Below are 22,257 nucleotides of genomic sequence, written 5' to 3'. Positions count from 1 at the left end.
AAGAAGCTGAGTCAGTCGGTTGATGTTGAGGAAGAAGAATTTCCTTGCCGGGCCGGTGAGAAAGACGCGGCTGAGATCGGCGCTGCGTCCATGGATGTCGAAGAAGAAGAATTTCGTTGACAGGCCGGTGAGGAAGACATGGCCGAGATCGGTTGGCAAGGAAGACAGTCGAAGCCGAGTCGGTCGGCAGTGCTGGGTGGAGGAAGAAGAATTTCTTTGCTGGGCGCCGGTGAGGAAGACGTGGCTGGGAGGCTGCCGATATCGATTGGCAAGTAAGACAAGTCAACGCCAAGTCGGTCGGCAGCGCTGGGTTGTCGAGGAAGACGAGAGGAATCCCCCGGCCCTCCCTCTACCTGGCTTTTGAGCCTTCCGGTCTCCCGACGTGATCGGCAAGGAAGACGAGGCGAGGCTGCAGAGTTGTTGCCATTTTCTTCCCCACGGGCTCTCAACATAAGCAGAAACAATTTCAGGCCATCTAGGCCTTTTAAAAAAACAAAAAAAAATAAAATGTTATTTTAAGTTCTCGATTTTTGGAGCGTTTGGCATTACCACGACGCCAATTTGATCAAAATCCCTTTATTTTATTTTTATTTTTTTTCCTACGCTTGGGAAATGAGTTTGAGTTCTATCCAATTCCAAAAACAATCATAATATCTCGCATTCAGACATAAAATAAAAGACTCTTAAAAGTCGAAACCACTGAAACGATAATATGAAAATCTCCCAACATTACTAAGCAGAGTTCTAATGTCATATCCAAAATCAAGAGAGCAGAAGAAGAACGCAACAAGAGAAGAGAAGAGGAAGAAACCTCCATCTATCCCTTCCTTCTCCTTTTCTGCTTCTACCGGTAAGACTTCCGGAATCAAGCCCTACCGCGGCGACACTGAACTTCCTGGGCTCGCAGCGCCTGGGATCAGCAACGGGGAGCGTCCTATCATACCTGACGAGGATGTCCTTGATTTCCTTCTTGGATTTCTCGTCTACGTACTTCCATAAGTAGGCCACCAGGGCTTTGGCAATGCTCTGACGGATGGCGTAGATCTGAGAGGTGCGGCCCCCACCCCTGACCCAGATCCTCATGTCAACGCCCGAGAAGCGCTGCCTGCCAAGGAGGAGGATCGGCTCATAAGCCTTGTAGCGGAGGATCTCCAGCTCTACGAGCTCGATCGGGCAGCCGTTGATCTTGATCAGACCCTTCCCGCGCTTGCAGTGGGTGAGCGCCACTGTGGTCTTCTTGCGCCCGAAGCATTGTACGGACTCAATAGCTGGTGTAGCCATTGATTGCTGCGACTTCTCTTCCTTTCTCTTCTTTCTCACTCACTCTCTAAACCCAAACCCTAACCCCAAAAATTAAGAAGCGAGAGTTTGAGTCGGTTGGCAGGGATGGGTCCGTCGATGTTGAGAAAGCCGAATTGAAGAGAGGAAGAAGAATTTCCTTGTTGGATTTATATTTTTTTTTTTTTAAAAAGGAAAAAAATTTCTCTCTTAATACCATAAAAATCTTTTCAATATGAAGAACTGATCACACGTTGGATCTCATCGACTCATTGCATTTTATAAATAGAGTAAGGATATACTTATGATTATAGAAAATTGTATGATTGGCAAATTCAGATTTTATTGTCTACAATCTTTCTAAAGTTACTTTTATTGTATAAATAGAGTGGTAAATTAAAGGAAAAATAAATACAGAAAAAGTGAAGAAATTCTTCTCTTTGATGAGCTTTCTTCTGTGGTTGAACCTATCGGGCTGGTGCAAACCTCAATGGCAGCATATGCTGAATTGATGAGCAGTGTATACTGTGAATATTGTCTGTATTGGTGTATGCAATGTTGATGCATGGTGTATAAAGTATTTTTGCTGGGGCATGTTGGCGGGAAATGCTTATGGCATTATGGTTGATGCTGTGTATGATTCTCTATTCAGAGAAATGGGTGTTTTTGGGCCTGCATGCTGCTGGGAGGTATTGGTGAGCTGCAGTGGATGGGTGGTCTGTTTGAAATCATAAGGATGCTCCTTTCAGCATTGAAGGGAATGGTATTTGAATGTATGCATAGTAGAATCTAATTTTGCTTTGAGGGATCTGGTTGCCATTCTGGTTGTGTGTGCGATTGCTGCTGGGCATCTCTCATAGCTCTGATCTGTTATGCCCGCTCTAAGTCAGGTGGGGGTTGGTTCGCTACCATGCTTCCATTACTTTGTGAAGTCTTGAGCTGTTGGCTGATTCTAGTCCTTTTGGCAAGGCTCCTTATCTTTCGGTCTGTAAATTCTCTTTAGTTTGTGTTATAAGTCAGTTTATATGATAGGTGAGGCTGGATTCTTTTTGCGTTACCCACCTGAATTCATGTACAATCTCATTCTTATCACGGGTGGTGAGTTCTCACCTTTCTGAAAAAAATAAAAAAATAAAAGAATTTTCTTTTATATCTGTTTTTATCTTTGAAGTTTAGCCATGATCAGTTAAGAGGATGAAAATAAAAGAAAACTTAATTTTCTTCTTGCATTGTGCAGGTTACCTGAAGAAGATCATATGCATGTTATGAAATAGTAAGGTAATGGGTTATGGAAGAATTATAAAGTCTACAGGAGCTGGATATGGAGGAACTGATCTGAGATAGGTATTCAAGGGATAGGGAACGTGGGAAAGCTTCCAAAAACTAAGATAAATTACTAGTGGTTGTCATAAGTATGTTAAGGAGAGTTGTTCGGGGCTGATAAATGGAAGTTATCATATAAATGTAAATACCAAGTAGGTGTAAGACCTGAGTTTCATGTAGAAGATCTTAAAAATGTGTATGTCACCTGATACATGGATTATAGCATGACATATGTATGCATCTACCCATGGTTGTGTATAGATTTCAAAAGGATTATATTTGTCAAAATGGTTTGATGCTTTCTTGGTAGAAAAACATGTAAAGATTTTCCATGAAGAAGAGAGAGAGAGAGAGAGAGAGAGAGAGAGAGAGGGAACAGAAATGAATTGGTAGTGTGGGGAGGAAAAAAAAAAGAGGGAAGGTTTATTAGTTTTGGTTTTAGTAGCTGTTAGTGGATTGGAGATATCATGAAGGTTATCATGGTGGGGCCCACCACTCTCTGTAACAAGAAGTTTGAATCTTTGAAACTGCTCCTTTTGGCCACATTTGAAGATTTTTGCAAATGTAGCGAAATGAAAGTTCAAGGAAATGATTTAAAAAAATAAAAATAAAAAATGGTTTGATGCTTGCGAGGCTGTCTATATATGAATTGTGCATGGCAAGTAAAATGCAACTGCGAGTGCTATAACTTACAGTGATACGAGGGTATTAGATCATTTCTTTATTTTTATTAATCTTTCATCTTTGTTCTCTCTCTCTATATATACATATCCTCTTATTATGTGCTGAGCAGTACAACTTAGGTTGCTTGCATGGCTGTTTTGAAATATGATCTGCCGTTCTTCTTTTACCGCTGCAGTTTATTTTATTTTTTTCTGAAAATGAGAACAATTTCATTCTAGCTTCTTCAAGGTCACATGAAAAATCGCCCCAGAGAGGGAGAGAGAGAGAAAGAGAGAGAGAGAGAGAGAGAGAGAGAGAGAGAGAGAGAGAGAGAGAGAGAGAGAGAGAGAGAGAACAATGCATACAGAAAGATTTAGTTAGAATGGAGGAGATCTTTCGTGGGGGGTGAACGGGAATTTCTACTTACTAAGATCTTGGGTGTGGGAAGAATTGCGTACCAGCCATGAAAGAATTGAGAGTTGGATAGAAAGAAAAGGGATCGAGCATTGCAGTTGCAGCAGCACTTGTTGTCGTAGCAGCGAGAGAGGGAGCAGTAGCAGCGGTGGCAGCAGCAATGAGATTCCAGGAAGGAGAAGAAGACGTCTCACCGGCAGGGGCGTAATGCTGGTTGTCGGGTCCTTGATGGTATAGGATTCCCTTGAAGACGTGGCCACCGATGCTGACGGCTGTCTGATATGCGTACTGATCATCTGGATCGTCCAATGCACTAACACGGACGCAACGGAAGACGGCCGGAGAATTCACCTCTGCCGGGAAATGGCCAGCTAATTCCATTCCTGATGTAGAAGTAGGTAAACGGGTGCAGGCAAGGGAGGGAGCAGTGAGATGGAGGCGGATTGCGTATTACCCCCGCCCGTCCCTAGCTCCGAACGGCCAGTTCTGTGGGCGTGCCCACCGTGATGTATCTGTACATCCAAGCTGTCTGTTCCTTTTCTCAGATTATTTGAAGCATCAAAATAAAAATGAAGCAGATCCAACGGTCAAATAGACCACACGACAATGACTCTTGCATTTAATGCAAATGACATTTAATGCTTTGTGCATTTTAATGCAACCAAACTTATTATTTGGTATGGTCCACTTAAGCGTTGGATCTGCCTTATATTTGTGCATATGCCGTAAAATAATCCGAGCAAAGGGATTGACAGCTTGGATGTACAGATACATCACGGCGGGCCCGTACACAGAACTGCCCGTACGGACCTGGGACGGCGGGGCTAGTATGCAATCCGCGTCCCAGTGAGATTCTCTCTCTGTCTTTTGGGATTCTCTCGTCCATGTAATCCAACGCCTCCTGTTCTTCGCTGATGCTAGTTTTTTTTTCTTTTTTTTTGAAAAGAGGATATGAATATATTATATCTGAAGAAGCATTACAATATTTCAGGCAGCCCAGGACAAAACGAGAAACGCCTGGGCCGCCTATCATATCTATATAATAAAAAGGAAAAAAATCTCCCCCGTTCAGAGACAGGATTAAACATTAGCCTCTCTAACCGGATCAAAATCATTTACATTTCTGAATAAAACGTTCCCTTGATTCACCGCTTCGTCCCTAGCCAGCCCGTTTCCCTCTCCAGGAATCAAGGAATTTGCAAAGTTCTTTTCTTGAGCTCCTCGATCCTAGCCTACCAATATTTTCATTTCCAAGCGGGACTGGAAATACCCTTGAAGGCATCCACTACAAATTTAGAATCTGATTCTATCATTACCTGCATGAAACCACGAGAGACATAAAAACATAGCGTCGAGAACTGCACGAAATTCAGCCCTATTGTTTGTCCTGTCACCATAACCCGAGTTTCTTTGCTGCTGCTGTTGCTGAATAGCTGTGAGCTGTTGCTGGTGCTCGCGCCTTAGAGAGGCGGGGACCCAAGTGCTTTTAACGTGGGTGGGGCATGGAAGCCACGGGTCTTGCAGCAGGTCCTGCACCTCATGTGGGCGCAGTCCTTGGATTGATTTCCACAGTCCTGGCAACTCATCCCTCCTCCCCCACTTGCACTCCCTCCTCCTCCTCCTCCTACTCCTCTCATCATCATCTTCGACGACGACGATGATGATGATGGCCCACCTCCAGCTGCCACCGCTGCTGTTACAGATTCATCTAAAAGCTCCACTCCATGAATCCCAACAGACGTGTGGAAAGCATGCCGCCGCTGCTGCTACAGATTGATCTGAAAGCCCCACTCCATGAATCCCAACAGACGTGTAGAGAGCATGCCGCTGCTGTTGCTGTTGATGACGTTGTAGCAGCTGCTGCCGCTGCCATATTTCGAAGCTTTTATCTTCCTTTCTGGCAGTTGTGGTGTTGTAAAGGAGGAGACTTTTGGGATGAGGGAGTATGTCGTTGTGGTTGTCTTCTTCTTCACTTCTCAGTGAAAACCCAGACATACTCTCCACCAAACAGCTGAGTCATCCGTCAATCGCTGGAGATAATCCATAGTAGTGGAGGAAGGGAAAGCTGAGAATCGCTCACTGCAGTTTAATTAAATTTAGCACTATCGATGGCCACTGAATTGAATCAAGATGAGCAAAAATCTGTAGGCCAGTAACATCTTGATAGGAGAATATTGAGGCTTTGAGTCTTCAATTAGGAAGGAAAATCTCGTTGAAGCTATATTATAAAAGTAACGTTATGGCTACCATTAGCGTCATGGATACCTTCGTATGGAGAAGTGTACATTGTGTTTCTATCTTTAAAATTGAAATAAGATCAGTTAGAGGATGAAAATAGAGTACTTTGTTTGATGCATTGTGCAGGTTTACCTAGGAGATGATGCTATGCACGTTGATGAGCTAGGCATGTCCTGAGTTATGAGTTATGGAAGGAGCTTGCTGTCAATGTGCTTGTTCTAAGAATCAGATGCCTCGTTGTAGACTTTGAGCTTGCCACCATCCTTACACAATCCAGAGGCCGGTCATCAGCTTGATTAGAGCCTTCAGCGGCCCCAAGAAGTTTTCGATGGTGTGCGTCCCGTACTGCAAGCAACGGAATTTGCTGGCGTGTGAAATTTGCATGGGCCCATTATGATACATTTCTCGTGCAAGTTTTGTCTTGAAGTAGAAACTATGTGGGTTCATTTTGATCATTTGTGAGATATCCTATCCCTCCATATGATTTGTTGAGTCTTGACAAGGTAGAGGTTATAGTAGCAGAAAATAGGCCAACGACGACGGTTAAAAACTGTCGGTAATGACCTTCCCCAGATCATTTCCGACGGTTTTTAGCCGTCGGCGGTTCTCATAAATTAATTTTTTTTTTATTTTTTAGATATATCATCCATTGAATTTGGATGATATATTTCTTGTTTTTCCATTGTGTAGACTTACCTCTCAAATAGGTTGGATCGTTTAGGACTTTGGAGAAATGGGTATATCTAGAAATGGATGTGATCAATGCACATCCATTTATAGATATACCCATTTATCTAAAGCCCCGAACGAACCAACATATTTGAGTAGTCTACACAATAGAAAAGCACATGCATAGCATACCAAAAACTTTTAAAGGCAACAAAAAACAAAAACCAACATGGCATACCAAAAACTTTTAAAGGCAACAAAAAACAAAAACCAACATGGCATACCAAAAACTTTCAAGGGCAACAAGAAGCAAAAACCAGCATCACATACCAAAAACAACTAACATCTCTTTCAGCTTGTGAAAAGAACATGAAAGCAGACATAGCTCTCTTTGGTGCAATAGGATCCTTTTTCTATAGTTTTCTCTTCTTTGAACCATCTTCATCTACATCTTTGAATTTCCTCTTAGAAGAAGAAGCTTAGGAGCAGCTGCTTTCATTTACAAGAGGCTGAAAGTACTTGGGGCCATATCCACAATTCATTTCTCCTCCTGAGGAGCAAGCACCATAAGAGGCAAGAAAGAGCTGACGCTTTTGTAATTGTGAACACATTCAATTAGAAATTTCAAAAAAAAAAAAAAAACAACTGCAAAAGTTAAAAGAATCAGGGGAAGATCATACAAATTATAAAAAATCTAATAAGAAATTAGTGTTGTAGCATTGGAAATATATTAATTGCAAATCAATAAATCAAGATGATACTTGAAGGTTCCAAATCACATAAAATATTTAAATTAGTGTTGTAGCATTGGAAATATATTAATTGCAAATCAATAAATCAAGATGATACTTGAAGGTTCCAAATCACATAAAATATTTAAATTAGTGTTGTAGCATTGGAAATATATTAATTGCAAATCAATAAATCAAGATGATACTTGAAGGTTCAAAATCACATAAAATATTTCAAAATTGGCAATATTAAAAAAACATGACTTCCCAGCCAATACGACCAACAAATATCCTACAGCCTAGAATATCAACTTCTGCATTTTCTTAGAAAAAATTGAAGAGGAAGTAAAAAATAAAATAAAATACGAAATACAAAACAAAAAATGGTTGCCCATGACATTGTCAAAGAACAAAGAGAAACTACTTGCCACAACAGAACAAACCCATGCTCAATATCAGGAAGTCTAAGGATCTTTCAAAACAGGTTTGTATTGTCCTGGAATATGGGTTTCCGATCAAGTTGGCTGGAACTTGGCATGTACAATTTGTATCCAGTCTAAGATGAAAAAGAATGCTCCAAATGACAGATGAATCATGTTTAAAGCCCAGTGTAGATAATGTATAGCAAAGCACCCTCAAATCTCTTGATCCAAAGGCCATGGTTTGAAGGTATTGGCTAAATCTTTGACCCTGCCCATACGTTGTATCTAAAAATGATCCACCACACTCAAAGCCACAATTTTAATGAACCTGCATAGCTCATGATCATACTACATCCAAATCACCTGCTGTAGATTGACTTTGGTCAGCTAATGTAGATCTTGTCTAACAAATCACCTCAATCCATTGAGCCAAAATCCATTTATCTATAATCTTAGTACAAAGAGTATAGAAGCTAACTATCCTTTATTAGGATTAATCTAGGAGCAGTTCTAAACTTTCATAGTTCCTGTAAAAGACTCTAAAAATACTAATGTGGCAAACCTTCTCCAAGTGAAACATGTGCATAAAATGTGGAAAAACTGTCGGGCTATCCCTACTTGAAAAATCTCAGTCAAAAGCATGTGTAGCTGAGCTGGGATGAACTGTCGAGCCTCTTGGAAGACCCAAAATAAGCAGAATAAAAAGGTAAAACTAAACAGAGTGATCATAAGGAAAGCATGATGCACATTGATTTTCAGTTATGAATTTGAGTTTATTAGTTTAAAGAAAAGGAAAGAGGAAAAAGAAAAGAAAAAGCATCCAATGAAATGAGCAGTACCTGCAACTTGATCCTTGTAAGCAACAAGCAAGTCAAGTGTTGCTCGAAACAAACGTTCCAGTGCTTCTCCGGGTAACTGGTCCGCAGGGAGTGCAAGAAGTGAAGTCAATTCCAACAAGCAAACTTTCTTATCATGTTCCCTGCAATCACCATAGGACTATGGAAGCCACAGGAAAAGTTTTACAACATGAGGAAAACAATCTGAGAAGCAGAAGTCACCTTCTAAAATTAGCATGCAAACCACTTTTTTTAACCTGTTGTAGCATCTGAAACAAGAGATTAAAAACTTCTGCTGCCACCCCAAGCTTTTGCAATATGCCAAGTGTCATTGTTGCATTGTAGTAAAGAGCATCAGCAATCTGCAATAAGCTTGAAAGACTTATAACTTAATGTGCCTTGTTCATCTACAATTTCGTAACAGTAAAATGCAATCCATGAACATAACAGTAAAATGCAAGTGGTCTTTCAACTCTATGGAGTCCGTCTTCAATCAATGCCACATCCAATATCAGTAACATTTACGGTGATTAGGAAAACATACTTCAACATGCTACTGAGAACAATAACTCCAAAAAGATTAACGAGAAATGCTCCAGTGCTCTCAAAGCACTATAAGTTATACTGCTCCTAGTTGCATGGGACACCTAGACTATCCAATCCATCAATCTAGACTGATCACTAGGTCCAGTGCACATTTCATGAGCAATTAACCATGCAAGCATCCTTAAATTTGTTCTGGACTTGACAAACACTTGAGATCAATCAATTGGACTAACTGAACTGATGCAACTAGGAGCACTATAACTTTACAATGCTCTGGGAGCACTGGAGCATTTCTCAAGACATTTCACAGTACCGTTTTAAACAGTCTACATCAGCAAAGCTTAATGTGCTACAGCATGAGTAATTCAACAGCCGTGAAGTTCTCCTAGAGTAAAACATGAGTGGCAACTTACAGACATGTAGTATAGAACAGCCACATACATGTGACAACCTCCCACTAAGTAGCAACATTTTAGTGACTTTGTATTGACCAATAGATATATCATGAAAACTAATTACATTCTATCTGACAATGCATTCTCAACTCAACCACTATGAGAAGACAATACACACACACACACAACAGATACATCTTGATCTATATAGCACTAACAATTTATGAGCATAGTACAATTATTCTTTCTGGGTAGAAAGATTGTCCTGTCAACAGGAGCAACTGGATTTGTTTTGGTCATTTTCCTATAAATAAGCATATGGCCCTATCTTTACCTTTTCCATAGTCACCAGATGTTAACAGCCAAGATGTAAATGCAGGCCAGGGACCAACCAGACAAAACCTGGAAAGCAGAGGATCAAAAGCACTCTTTCTGCCGAATCAACCATGCGGGAAACTTCAAAAATTATAATTCCCAGCCATAGATCAACAAACATATTGGCAAAATTTTTGGCAGTTGAGTTGTACATGATGAGAATTTGTTTCAGTGTTCCTTGAAAGTTTGATAAGAATCGAGGACATATGGTTTCCTTTCTCTTCTTTCTTTTTCCTTCTTTTTCTTCCTTTTTTCTTTTCTTTTATTATTATTTATTTATTTTTGTTTTCCTTTCTTTTGATGTACTGAAGTTGGGTTCTCAACCTGTAAATAGAAAAACTGTCACTTAAAACTAGCTTTTATGTGAGATAACATGAATTAACATGTAGACTTCCATAATGACACTGAACATCAACAAGGTTCAATATCTGCATGTTGGAAAGAAGGCCCAAAACCAGTTAGAGATCAATCAATATCTACAAAGATAACATGTGCAGTAGCAAAGTATCCATCAATGATGAGAACCCTATAAAGAGATGAGATTGATTGGCATTGTAATTAGTTTCACAAGCTTTTAATTAGATCTGCTGATAAACTAATTTGGGAAATGTTCTAGCAGATGTGAACTTCTAAAGAACAAATATTAGCTATGCATAGCATGTTCCATTAGGCGCGTACATGGGAAAAGCATCAGGATCTGATAAAAATCATTTCCCCTTCATGAACAATAGATCATCATCATCATCATCCAGAAATTAATAAATGTGGGGTCATAAGAGAAGCTTCATTAACAATAGATAGTAATAAGAAAACGTACACTTTTCCATGTTCAGATATCAAATTGGCATACATAAAAACTCACATGTATGTGTCGATTACCCTAGTTTTCCTGTTTTTAGGCACCTCAAAAAGGCTGCAATGAAAATGGAAGCCAATCGAACTCTCCTTCGAACCATGGGCAAAAGAAGGGGGGAAATCCCCAGGTTCAGATCGAGATTGTGGGCAGTTCCTGTATCAAAATGGGAGAATAAGTATTCAGTTCATGGAGGTCTGACTTATGGTTGTTTCCGCTCAGGGTATCGTTAGATGCAGAAGTGTCGGAGGATGAAGAAGATGACAAGGACAACATTGAGCATCATGAGAGTTTCATAGATGACAGAATAGATCCTAAAACAATTACTCAAGCAGGAGCTAGTGGAAGTGACATGATGGCAATTTATAAGTAATTTTTTGGCCCACTAATCTTGATATTGCTACGGTATTTACCTGAGGTGCAGGTAAGATGCTAGCATGTGTGGCCACATTTTGTGGTGTGGATAGAGAGGCTTTGTTTGTACAGAACTTCACTAATTATACATTGACAAACATACACATATATGGGAGAGTTCAAGTGCATGTAGATATTCAAAATGCAAGACCCAATTGAGAATACCAGCAATACCCAATTTCCAAAAAGCCAAATATGAGAGTATCCAAGTGCATGAAGAAGTTCAAAATGAGACCCAATTGAGAAGACCAGCAATACCAAATATTCAAAGAACAGATGAGAGAGTCCAAGTGCATGTACAAGTTGGAAGGTGCAGCTTTACATGAAAGGTTGCAGGCCATGCTCTCTGTCAGCTGCACACCATAAAATAGTGAAAGTTTGATCCTCTGTCTTGCATCCGTACTGCATACTACATACTACAAAGGTTGAAATGTAAACTTCTGAAAGTAGTTGTATTTTCATTGGAGTACTTGGGAACATCACTTATTACTCTCATTCCAAAGAAAAAAGGAGTGGGTCCTCGAGGGATTTCAGGCCAATCAGATTGATTGAAAGTCCCTACAAAATCCATGCTAAAATACTACCATCCACTTACAAAAGGCGCTAAGAAATGTATCTCCAAGGTGCAGGGAGCTTTTGTATATAGCAGACAGATTATAGATGGAACTTTGATTGCCCACAAGTCTTTGTATAGATTGGGGAGGCCGCCACGCAGGCTAGTAATTTTTTTATTATATATATAATTCAATTGAAACCTGTATTTTTTTTAATATTTAAAACATAAAAAATGTTGTAATACAATTAAAACTGAATATTAAAGAAAATTTATATTACTTCACAATAAAAAATATAATATTTAGAACAATAAATTGAAAATGGTCTTGAATAAAAAAAATTTATTTAAAAAATAAAAAATGAAAAAAAAATCCACGACTGGCGTCAAAAGGCTGAAGTGCTTGTAGGCCTAAATTTAGGCACAATTGATTAAAATCCTGCACACAAGGAAAAAACCCATGCTTCAAGGTTGGGTCTTCTTTGCCACCACGTAGCAGACTAGCTACAACACTCATCCTCCAAATGCACACACATGAAGAGAGCAGTAGCTCATGAAAGAAGTGTTTCATTCACAAACCAACCAGGCCCATCACTCTTCAAGGACAAGCTATGGCTTCCATTGACATGGTCGACCTGAACATGCTTGGGCCCATTTGTCAAGTCATGTTAACCACGAGAGACTATATTGTAGAAACCGAAATAGATGTTTATTCCATTAACAACAGGGAGAATATATAGAGAGAGATACCAGGTTCTGGCAGACATTTGTAAAAATCTTATGAGATATACATCTTAATAATAATAATAATAATAATAATAATAATAAAGGAAATGCCTTAATTTAAAAGGTTACCCCAATCTACTCTAACAAATCAACCATAACTTTAGGTTGATTTGAGCACCTTGGATTTCTTTGCATCATGGGGTAAATGGTCAACTGTTTAAGAAAGGAAACTAAATCTCACTACCATGGTACTTCAATAAAAAATATATATATATATATTCTTTAAGGCTGAACTACAATAACCTATTAAAAAGGTTAAGCATACACACAAACTATAGATGTATGTTACATGAAGCAAAGTTTTAGACAATAGCCTCCTTTCAAGAGTCTTGTAGCCATTGAAATTCAAACAAGAGTTATGCGGTTGTACCTAGGGGTGCACACGGTTCGGTTTGGTCCGGTTTTGGGGTGAAACCAGAACCGAACCGTTCCTACGGTTCTACAATTTTTGGAATCGGAACCAGACCGTGAAAAACGGTTCGGTTCCGGATCGGTTCCACGGTTCTTGGAGCAGAATGAGAGAGAGAGAGAGAGAGAGAGAGAGAGAGAGAGAGAGAGAGAGAGAGAGAGAGAGAGAGCAAAGATTGATATGAATGATACCTTCAGAGAGCGGAAGAAGGAGAGGAGATCCGAAGTAGAGCTTCCATGGCGGAAGAAAATCACAGAGAATGAAAGGGAGAGAGTAGATCGTCTCAAACCCTAGCTAGGGTTTTAAGATATGGAAGAAGATGCGACGGAGATCCATATGAAATATAGATAGACAGTCAGTAAGAGAAGATAATTCTAAAATGCGCCTCAAGTGGACTACGCCCACTCCCTGTTTGGGGAAGTTGGTAAGCTTTTTTTCACTGTCAGGTAGTGAAAATATTTGATACTCTAGCAGAGTGCTATCATCATACGCACGCACTAGATATTGAAAACAGTAGCATATAATTAATCCAAATAAAATATTCAAATTATATATCATAGTTTAGATGCATTATTAATATAAAAAAAAAAAAAAAAAAAAAACCTTATTTAATTATATTACTATCAGATTGGTGGACATTTATTGGACAGTTAAAAATGGAATTATCCAATGGTCTCATTTCAACAAACGAGTGTCCACCAATCAGAGGTTAGGATTGATCAATCAACCTGATTCTGGGCCTGTGATTTAGAAACACTGGGTTACATAATTCTGTTGGTTAGTTTTTATTTATTATACACCAAATATATAATTACTTAGTGCCAGAGTATAGAGCAACACGCACAGCCAGAGTATCAAACAAACCACCCTTTTTAGGAATGAGAAATGTTTGTCGGGCTGGATTCGTTAAAAAGCTAGGCCCGCTGTCTCCAGCACCCGAATTCTCTACTACCTGTGGAAGGAAATTCGGGTAAGGTGAGATGGAAATTTGAAGAAATATTGGGATTTTTTTCATTTGGGGTTTTCATGGAATTGCAGGAAAATGAGAAGAATCGTGTTTTGGGTAATTTGGAAGGAAATGCATGTTGGGGAGATGGAGATTTGCAGGGAATTTGGATTTTTTTTATATTTATTTCGGGTTTTTTCTGAAATTGCAGGAGAATGAGAAGAATCCTGTTTTTGGCAATGTGGGTCATCTGGATTGATACAAAAGGGCAGAAATAACAGAAATTACATTGGATTTTGGTTCGGATCTACGGTTCGGATCAACGGTTCAGTTCGGTTCTGCAGGACCTTAAACCGGAACCGATCCGTATCCAACGGTTCTCAAATTTTTGGAACCGGAACCGGAACCGGTGCTCTCTGGAACCGGACCAAACCGGACCGATCCAACGGTTCCGGTCCGGTTCCACGATTCCGACGGTTCGATGTGCACCCCTAGTTGTACCATTGTGAAACCAATGTTTCTCCTACATGTTACATATTTCAACACGAAAAATCAGCCTACAGTTTCCGCATAACCAACTATTAAAAATTGGAAAACAACACCTAGTTATTAAAACAGTCAATTTTCAAAACAGAGTAACAATAGGAAGCAATGATGAAAAATAGTAAGAATAAATTAATTGATACAATGCCGTTGCTTAAACCATGAGTACAAGCAAGAATCACTTGACTCATTTCCATGAATAACCCATTCCACAAAAATAACAAATAGAAACAGCTGGGATGAATCATTTCAATTGTGAAGAATAAAGATACCTCTGCCACCTTCTTCATCACTCATTGATAGCAATCCAGAAATTGAAGTCCAGATAGTTAGCCCTTACAGAGCTCCATAGTCAATCTTCTTCCCTTAAAGGGCTCCATGGTCGATCTTCTTCAGTAGAAATTCTTTGACCACAAGCAACATGTTCAATACTAGAAAAATGTAGGGACTCCAACTTTCTAATCATATCACAATCAAAAGCATGGATAGATCTCAATGTTGAACTACAGTCAAATGATAAGATACACACCAGCTACTATGGATCCAAATTGAGAATTTACAAACAAGCTCCAACCACAGGGAATGTACAAGGGGCAGTTGTTCATGAATGCATGTATGAGAGGGTACAATGATGTGTCGTTGCCAGTAGAAGTGATTATGGTAGTGGGTAGATATAAACTAAATACAACTGTTAGATTTGGTAAGACTAGAATTCTAGTTTTCAGACGTCCTTGATAACATCACGGATCATAATCATGCCTAGAAACCAAATTCATGCAAATCTAATTATTGCTTACCTAAATAGTTTTCTTTTTTAATGGCATGCTTATCTAAATATATTACAATTGATTTCTATGTAATTGACTTGATTCAACTATATATAAATTCGCCATCAATCCACGAAGTCGAATGAATGTGAATCTACTCTTTTGAGTCATCTATGGTGGTTTTATTTGATTGAATATCATTATTACCTTTTTTACTGTCACTTCACTTCTGTGTGCACCATGACTGACTTCTATATCTTTTGCCAATAGATTCTCTAAACCAATATGTCTATTACAAATAGATACCGAAAAATAAAAACCAACATTAAATTTGAAAGAATCTGAGAATCTGCATACAGAGCAACAATTATTACAATCCATAACAAAAAGGGGAAAAGAAAATGGAGAAGGTGTGTGAAGCGGTCCTACATAAAGCCTATAGTAGATGCCATGTGGCAGGTCAATTGACACCCTCATAAAAAATTAAAAATAAAATTAAAAATAAAAAAGAAAAAAAGTGGTGGTAGTACAGAGAAAAGCCGTTGTATGTTGATATGAGAGGTTGGAGATGATCATCAGAACTTTTAATACATCTTTATGGCCGGCATGTTCGATGCTCCTCATAAAAAGTTCCACAAAGTAAGCCTTATCCCTGCAAAGAACCTTTTTCTAAGTGTGTCCAAACAGTATCATCAACACCCAAAACAACTAATGAGACCAACATGACTGCATTACATCATTGCATGGTTCAAGGCTTAATCATAACAGCAGATGGTCAGGGCATGGAAGTTTCACTGGTAGGGAAGGGATACAAAATCACTGTTGCATCACTTTTTTATGGCCATGACAGATCACTGAGATGACTTCAAGAAAGTATAAAATGATAAAAAGCCATGATCACCCTGCAAAAGCAACAAGGCAATGCTTAAAGACCTTGACAACAGATGCTCCTGTTGTGAATTTTTTTCCAAGCTTCTTTGAAGCCTCACTCTGTTTAACACCAGAAACAATAAGCCATGCATCATGTGGAGTTATAAAACAAAATTAGAAACTCCATGCATTACAAGGTGTCACTGTCTCCAACGGTTGATTTTAAAAGCCAAATTGACAAACATGTCTAAAAACATATAAAGTAATCAAGTATTACATTTTTCATGGATAAGGCTGAAAAAAATTAATAAAAAAGAAAAAGAAAAAGAAATAGAAATAGAATACAACAGTAGAGTTCAAAAGGAAATAGCCCCAAAAGAGAGAAGCATAATGCAAAAAAAAAATAAAGGAAAACTAGTATTAAATTGTGTACGAATTGTAAAAATGCATTAAAGAAAGAAAATTAACCTAAAAATCAATTGCTTACATGTAAAGAAGTACTTTTGGGTACATGTAAAAAAAGAAAAAGAAAAAAAAGATAACAGCCAAATGTGAAACGATCAATGCACTCAGTGAACGCTAAGAGTCAGTGAGGACATCATCTCCCACCATTAAAAGATGGACAGCAGGAATAATCTAGCAGGCATTTCAAAATGCAAATACTTAAATGCCCATTTTGAAGTTTGTGCTAAGTTACCTGTCCATCATTATTGGAAGGTGGATGGAAAGGGCACGATTTCTATCAGTGCACACAATTGCACACATTCTTTTTTCCAAAACTCTTCTTTTAGATAACTGTGTCCAACAGCTTCAGACATGCAGACATCAAATCATGTTGACTTGGCACACTTCAAAAGTCATATCCTTGTTACATAGTTAACAGTGAGACACAGAACTGTTCCTCAGTCATTTAGAGAGAAGCCTAAGGACATCTCTTGACTAATTTTGCTAACCTAGTATGGAAGAAGCTCAAATAAGCTGACAGATGGTGATTCTACTAGTCCTCTCATAGAAAGCACCATGCACCTGGTACTTGGATGGTTTCTTAAAACAATCATACACATGAATTTGAACCTAAGAGGAAGTTGGTCAAATATAAAGCATAAGATACATCTCTCCTGATTTTGAAATCATCACTAATCAAGCTGCAAAGCATTGACAACTAGACAAAAAAAAAAGGACATGTAAATCATCATCTTAGCTCAATAATAAAGATAGCAGGAGTTGCAATATTTATATTAATAATAAATGGCAATAGCAATGTCAATTTGTTGTCCGTAATAACCAGTAATGGTAACAAAATGAGTTTAGTAGACAATCATGTCAATAGTATGTGCTAGAAAAAAAGAAGTAAACCAACCGAATCTTTAACTCATTACCTCATACAAGAGCTCCAATGCACTCAAAGTCATAAGAATATCATTTGTGTCATTAACTTCTGCTTCCAATAGCCCAAGGAGATTAGAGTGATAAACTGCTGATGCCACAGAGCTAGAAATTGAGAAGAGCCTTGCAATAAGGGCCAAAACCCGAATCTGTGCCTGGAATATCCATATGCAGTAAGCAAAAGACTAAAGCATGGCATCGAGTAGGTAACAGAAAATTTATAGTTTGAATGATGCCTGGCAAAGCCAACCAAAATAGCTTCTTTTTTTTTTTTTTTTTTTTTACACATGCACTTACACCACAGTGGGATTTCACCACAATGGGTACTCAAACCCATGACCTCATGTTGAAACTCTTGTGAGTCTACCACTGAGGCATCAGTAAGGACCCAGCCAACCAACATAGCTGAAAGCACAATTTGGTACGAGAAAGTTCATTTGCATTTATAGAAAAAATAAAATAAAATCACATGTTTTAATCTATTGAGAACTTGTTGTGAACTTGGAATCTTGTGGTTTTCAAGGAAGACGTCTTCAAGCAGAGTAATGTGGTGGAGAAGGGATATGGAAAATCTTGAGAAAATAGTAACGTGATATATAGATCATGGTTAAAATATAAAGTATATAACATGACATGCAAAAACAAGGCAATAGCCTAACTTTACAAGAGCCTGGGAAAGGGAAAATTGAACAATTAATCAAACTTGTTGAATGGTATGCACAATGCTGTGTCGCATAATCCCCGAGTATCAAAGTTGACCTCTCTAGCATCTGCTTAATGTTACCCTTGATGTCATGCTTTCAAATTGCATTTCGCACAACTTCAGACTCCATTTGCATAGAGATGCCCATATGGGCCCTACCATCCTACACTATAGAAGTGGAATCAGTAACAAGACTGCTCGTTGTAACTGCAACCCACTTGCACTTGAGCAAAAACTCATGTGGGCTAGATACGCACAAGATATGCAGCCTTTTCAAACGGCTTGCAAAAATAGCTGGTTGAAAATGAAATTTCCATTGCAGTGAAGTTCTTCCAGTTAGACATAAATTGAGAATTAAAGATTCTACCAGACGCCCATAATCAGTGACCAACTGTGCACGAAAGACCAAGCACCAAAAAATATAAAGTATTATCAAATCAGGGAAACATCTACTTCCAGAAGGGGCATTAAAATTTCCAAATTCTAGAAAATGCATTGTCGGAAATAACAGCATATCTCTTAACTCCATAGAAACAAATTTCCTGAGAATCATAATCAATATTATCTAAAACAAATACATAATAATCAACCACCATACCAGTGATGAACAACGAGCTGCTATATTTTTTAGGTGCATAGCTTCATCAGTGTTTGTTGGGAAGATGATACCCTAACCACAGTTGGCATAGCAACAACGATCTTAGTATTAGCAGAATATGATAGTTCAATTGTTAGTAATGAAGTAGAAACAACATCTGCCCAAACAGCAGACAGTAATTACAGCAAGTCCGTACATCTGCCCAACGACATCATTCTTATCAAAGACGACCGGGGTCTCCCCATCGTTGTAGGTCCATTGGGCCACACCAGCTGGGATAGCGATGACGTCGCCCTGTCGGATCTTCTGATGCTGATCTCTGTCTTTGGCGCTGGCCCTGCCCTCCTTCACGTTGCTCTGATTGTTGGAAGGATTGGAAGGACTCAGGGCAGCCAGGGATGATTGCTCCAGTGACGCCAGAGAGTTTACCGGAGAGAGAGAGAGAGAGAGAGAGAGAGAGAGAGAGAGAGAGAGGGAAAGGAAATCTAAGGGGCCGTTTGAATGATGCTCGATGGAGAATTTGTCGATGGAAGACGAAATAGGGAAAAGAGGAATAGAGGGAAAGGAGGCGCTGGATGGATTTGGAAATCCTCTTTACAATCAGATAACGTTTTCATATCCGTATGTTGTGAGTTTTCCACTGAATAATAGTCGTACATGCATGGGGACCGGTTTCTGGATGGTAAGGATTGTATTATATAATAAAAATGTATAAATATTTACCATTTACAACTAGAATGATTATTTGAATGGTCTGGATAACTCTAAATCTTTGCCACTAGTGTTATGAATAAGTCACCATTATTTTAAATCAAATACAAAACTCACATTATTTCAAATCAAATTCAAAACGGTAACTTGATCTTTGGATCTGGTATGGATCTGGTATGGATCTGTGGGCCCCACAATGATCGATTTGTTTCATCCATGCCGTCCATAAATTTATTAACATAATTTTACCATTTTCTTTAAAAAATAAGACTGAAATAAAGCTTAGGTGGACCACACAACGCAAAAATAATAGTGAATTGGACGTCCACCGTTAAAAAAAGGCTTTGCCGACGGCTTATTTGATTTTAGCTGCGGCTAAAATCCGTACAAGATCCGCCTGCTTTACCTAGCCTTTTTCCAGTTAAGAAATGGAGCAGATCAAATACCTGTGTGAGCCGAATGATAGGAACAGTAAAGTTTCAATCCTGGTCTTCAGAACAAAAGAAATTATTATTGGCTTCTTTGATTTCCTTCCTATTAGGATTCGAATGATTTCTTTGAGGGGCAGGGATCTAAAGTTTAAGATCTTTTTTGGTTTGTAGGTGAACAATGTCTAATCTTAAGGATGAACGAAAATAGTCACATCGCTATTTCTGAGTGCCGGTGGAAATCTAAACTTTTTAACAGATGATAGCTGGCATGGTCCTTCCGATTTCAATGGTTGAGATACTTCACAAGGACGAGTCAGATTAAGTGGAGAAAAACCTCTCCTGAATTGGAAAAGAATATAACTTTTAAATTACAGAGAAAAACGAAAATGTGCGCAGTTTAGAGCAGATTCTGGTTTATGGTTTGAAATTGGAAGTGTTGAATAAGCTGTGTGGCGCATTGTGACGTTTATGATAAATCCACCAGATCATCAGTTTTGTCCTGTCGTATTTAGCTACGGACCCTATTACGCAGTAGATCCAAATCTTAGGTGTGTCTTATCGTGCAATGTCTACCGTTGAAACCCTTCTTTCTCTTCTAATCTCTTTCATTTTTCATTTGTTTTTTCTTCCCTTTTTCTATGTTCTACCACTTCCTTTACCTACATGTACGATGGTTGGTGACAATTAACAATAGGTGCCGTGTGTGGGTGAAATGTCAAGCCTTTTTCTACTGGAAACAATGTTCCCGTTTCTTTTCTCTCTTTAGAGAATATAATATATCAGAGCGGTCATACTTAGGGCCCGTTTGGCCGGTCGGATTGGAAGGGCTTGGATGGTATTGGAAGGGATTGAAAGTCAAATCCTGGGATTGGCCTGCAGGGTCGGTGATCGATCCCAATCCCATGGATCTTAAGACAATCCATCATTACCTTTAAATCCCATCCAATCAACCTAATCCTTTCAAATTTGCGTGGGATGTTTGGTTCGGAGGATTGGAAGGGATGAGAAGGTTTAATCCAGGATTGGAGCAGATTGGATATTGCAATCCACGGATATTGCAATCCCATGGATCTCAAGACAATCGAAATGGCTGGCGACGAAATCACCCTAATACCATTCAATCCCTCCCAATCCATCCGGCCAAACGGGCCCTTAATGTTTCTCATCCTTTATTTTTTTTACAAAAATTCTCAATTCCTCGAAGCTCACGTTAGAACCGTCTGTTCATATCAAGTTATAACTGTCTGTTCATGTTAGAATTACACCATGGAGTGTTATCTTCCATACCCTGTAAATAGATTGAGTTTGGGCCTTGATCTCTTAGGGATAACTAAGATGCCTATTTAATGGCTTATGCCTATCTATAACTCAAAACAATGAGTATCAATCTCGTATGTGAAAACTAACCGGTAAGTTTAATGTATATCTTATGATCTTCTAAATGAATAGTTTATTTCAATATTTAGATAGCTCATTTGGCGGATACAATTATGATAGATGATCAGATAAATGGCTAAATTTTAAGTAATTGAATAGTTATGATATTAATCATATTTACATATTATTGTATGGTTAGTTTTACAAGCGTGCGCGCGCACACACAATGGTTTTTAGATGTAGTCTATGTTGAGAATGTACACTATTTGATTCTAGGGACTCATTCATGTTTACAAGTTATCGAGATGGTAATTTCGATTGTAGGTTAAGAATAATCATAGGTGACAAATAAGATAAACGTATTAAAATTTTAATTTGATATATGTACGAGTGGATATGGAAATCAGGTAGTTAGTTTATTATAATCGAGTAGTCCAAATTCAAAGCGGTCAGTTAGATATTTTCATCTAGCAGTGAATGGTTTATTTAATGGTAATTTGATGAATGGGTGTGAATATTAAGGTATTTGATGGTTTATCATATTAATCAATGGTCGACTAGCTTAATATATGGATGGAAAGTGCTCCCTATGGTTAAGATTTAAGCTAGAGTATAAATAATAGATGGTTAAAATTAACGTGTCTACAAGTGTAATTATACATTCTTACATACAGGTAAACTCACACCAAAATTTCGGGTTGTTATAGATTCCATAAAAATAGCTCCAAATATCCCAAGAGATCTTACACATGCTATATATTTTCCATGAAATGACATGTGTTTGTTCGTAATTAGCTCTCCTAAGAATGGTTAGAAAATAGGGTATAACATTGCTCCCCCCCACCTCCGTTGCTTCATATATGGGCAAAATGGTGATAACGACATTAGCCTATTGTTCAATGCAATAAATACAGTTGGCTATTCTTCCACGTGTGAACTTCCTATTGAATCTGCTTGACCGAGACGAAAACCGGTGGTGGTTTTGCTTTTTCTTATGACTGTCATTGTGACACGTATCAA

At 38.6% G+C, this 22,257-nt stretch overlaps 2 protein-coding genes and 1 pseudogene across 2 annotated transcripts; all 3 read right to left on the bottom strand.

Annotated features, from left to right (window-relative positions):
• Positions 1 to 623: 623 nt before the first annotated feature.
• Positions 624 to 1,338, bottom strand: LOC131220629 (small ribosomal subunit protein uS9-like). The gene has a single exon (XM_058215437.1). The coding sequence runs from the start codon at positions 1,279 to 1,281 to the stop codon at positions 763 to 765; it is 519 nt and encodes a 172-aa protein (XP_058071420.1). The 5' UTR covers positions 1,282 to 1,338; the 3' UTR covers positions 624 to 762.
• Positions 1,339 to 3,497: 2,159 nt separating this feature from the next.
• On the bottom strand, positions 3,498 to 5,673 carry LOC131220228 (protein SHI RELATED SEQUENCE 1-like; annotated as a pseudogene).
• A 2,809-nt stretch (positions 5,674 to 8,482) lies between these two features.
• Positions 8,483 to 9,014, bottom strand: LOC131221622 (importin beta-like SAD2). Its single transcript, XM_058216909.1, has 2 exons — positions 8,797 to 9,014; positions 8,483 to 8,717 (listed from the first exon to the last, which is right to left on the bottom strand). The coding sequence occupies exons 1-2, from the start codon at positions 8,904 to 8,906 to the stop codon at positions 8,498 to 8,500; spliced, it is 330 nt and encodes a 109-aa protein (XP_058072892.1). The 5' UTR covers positions 8,907 to 9,014; the 3' UTR covers positions 8,483 to 8,497.
• Between the last annotated feature and the right edge of the window lie 13,243 nt (positions 9,015 to 22,257).

The sequence above is a fragment of the Magnolia sinica genome, chromosome 12, assembly GCF_029962835.1.
Source record: "Magnolia sinica isolate HGM2019 chromosome 12, MsV1, whole genome shotgun sequence".
In the NCBI taxonomy this organism is placed as follows: domain Eukaryota; kingdom Viridiplantae; phylum Streptophyta; class Magnoliopsida; order Magnoliales; family Magnoliaceae; genus Magnolia; species Magnolia sinica.
Note: the sequence above shows the minus strand (reverse complement) of the source record. Positions and strands in the feature narration are given on the sequence as shown.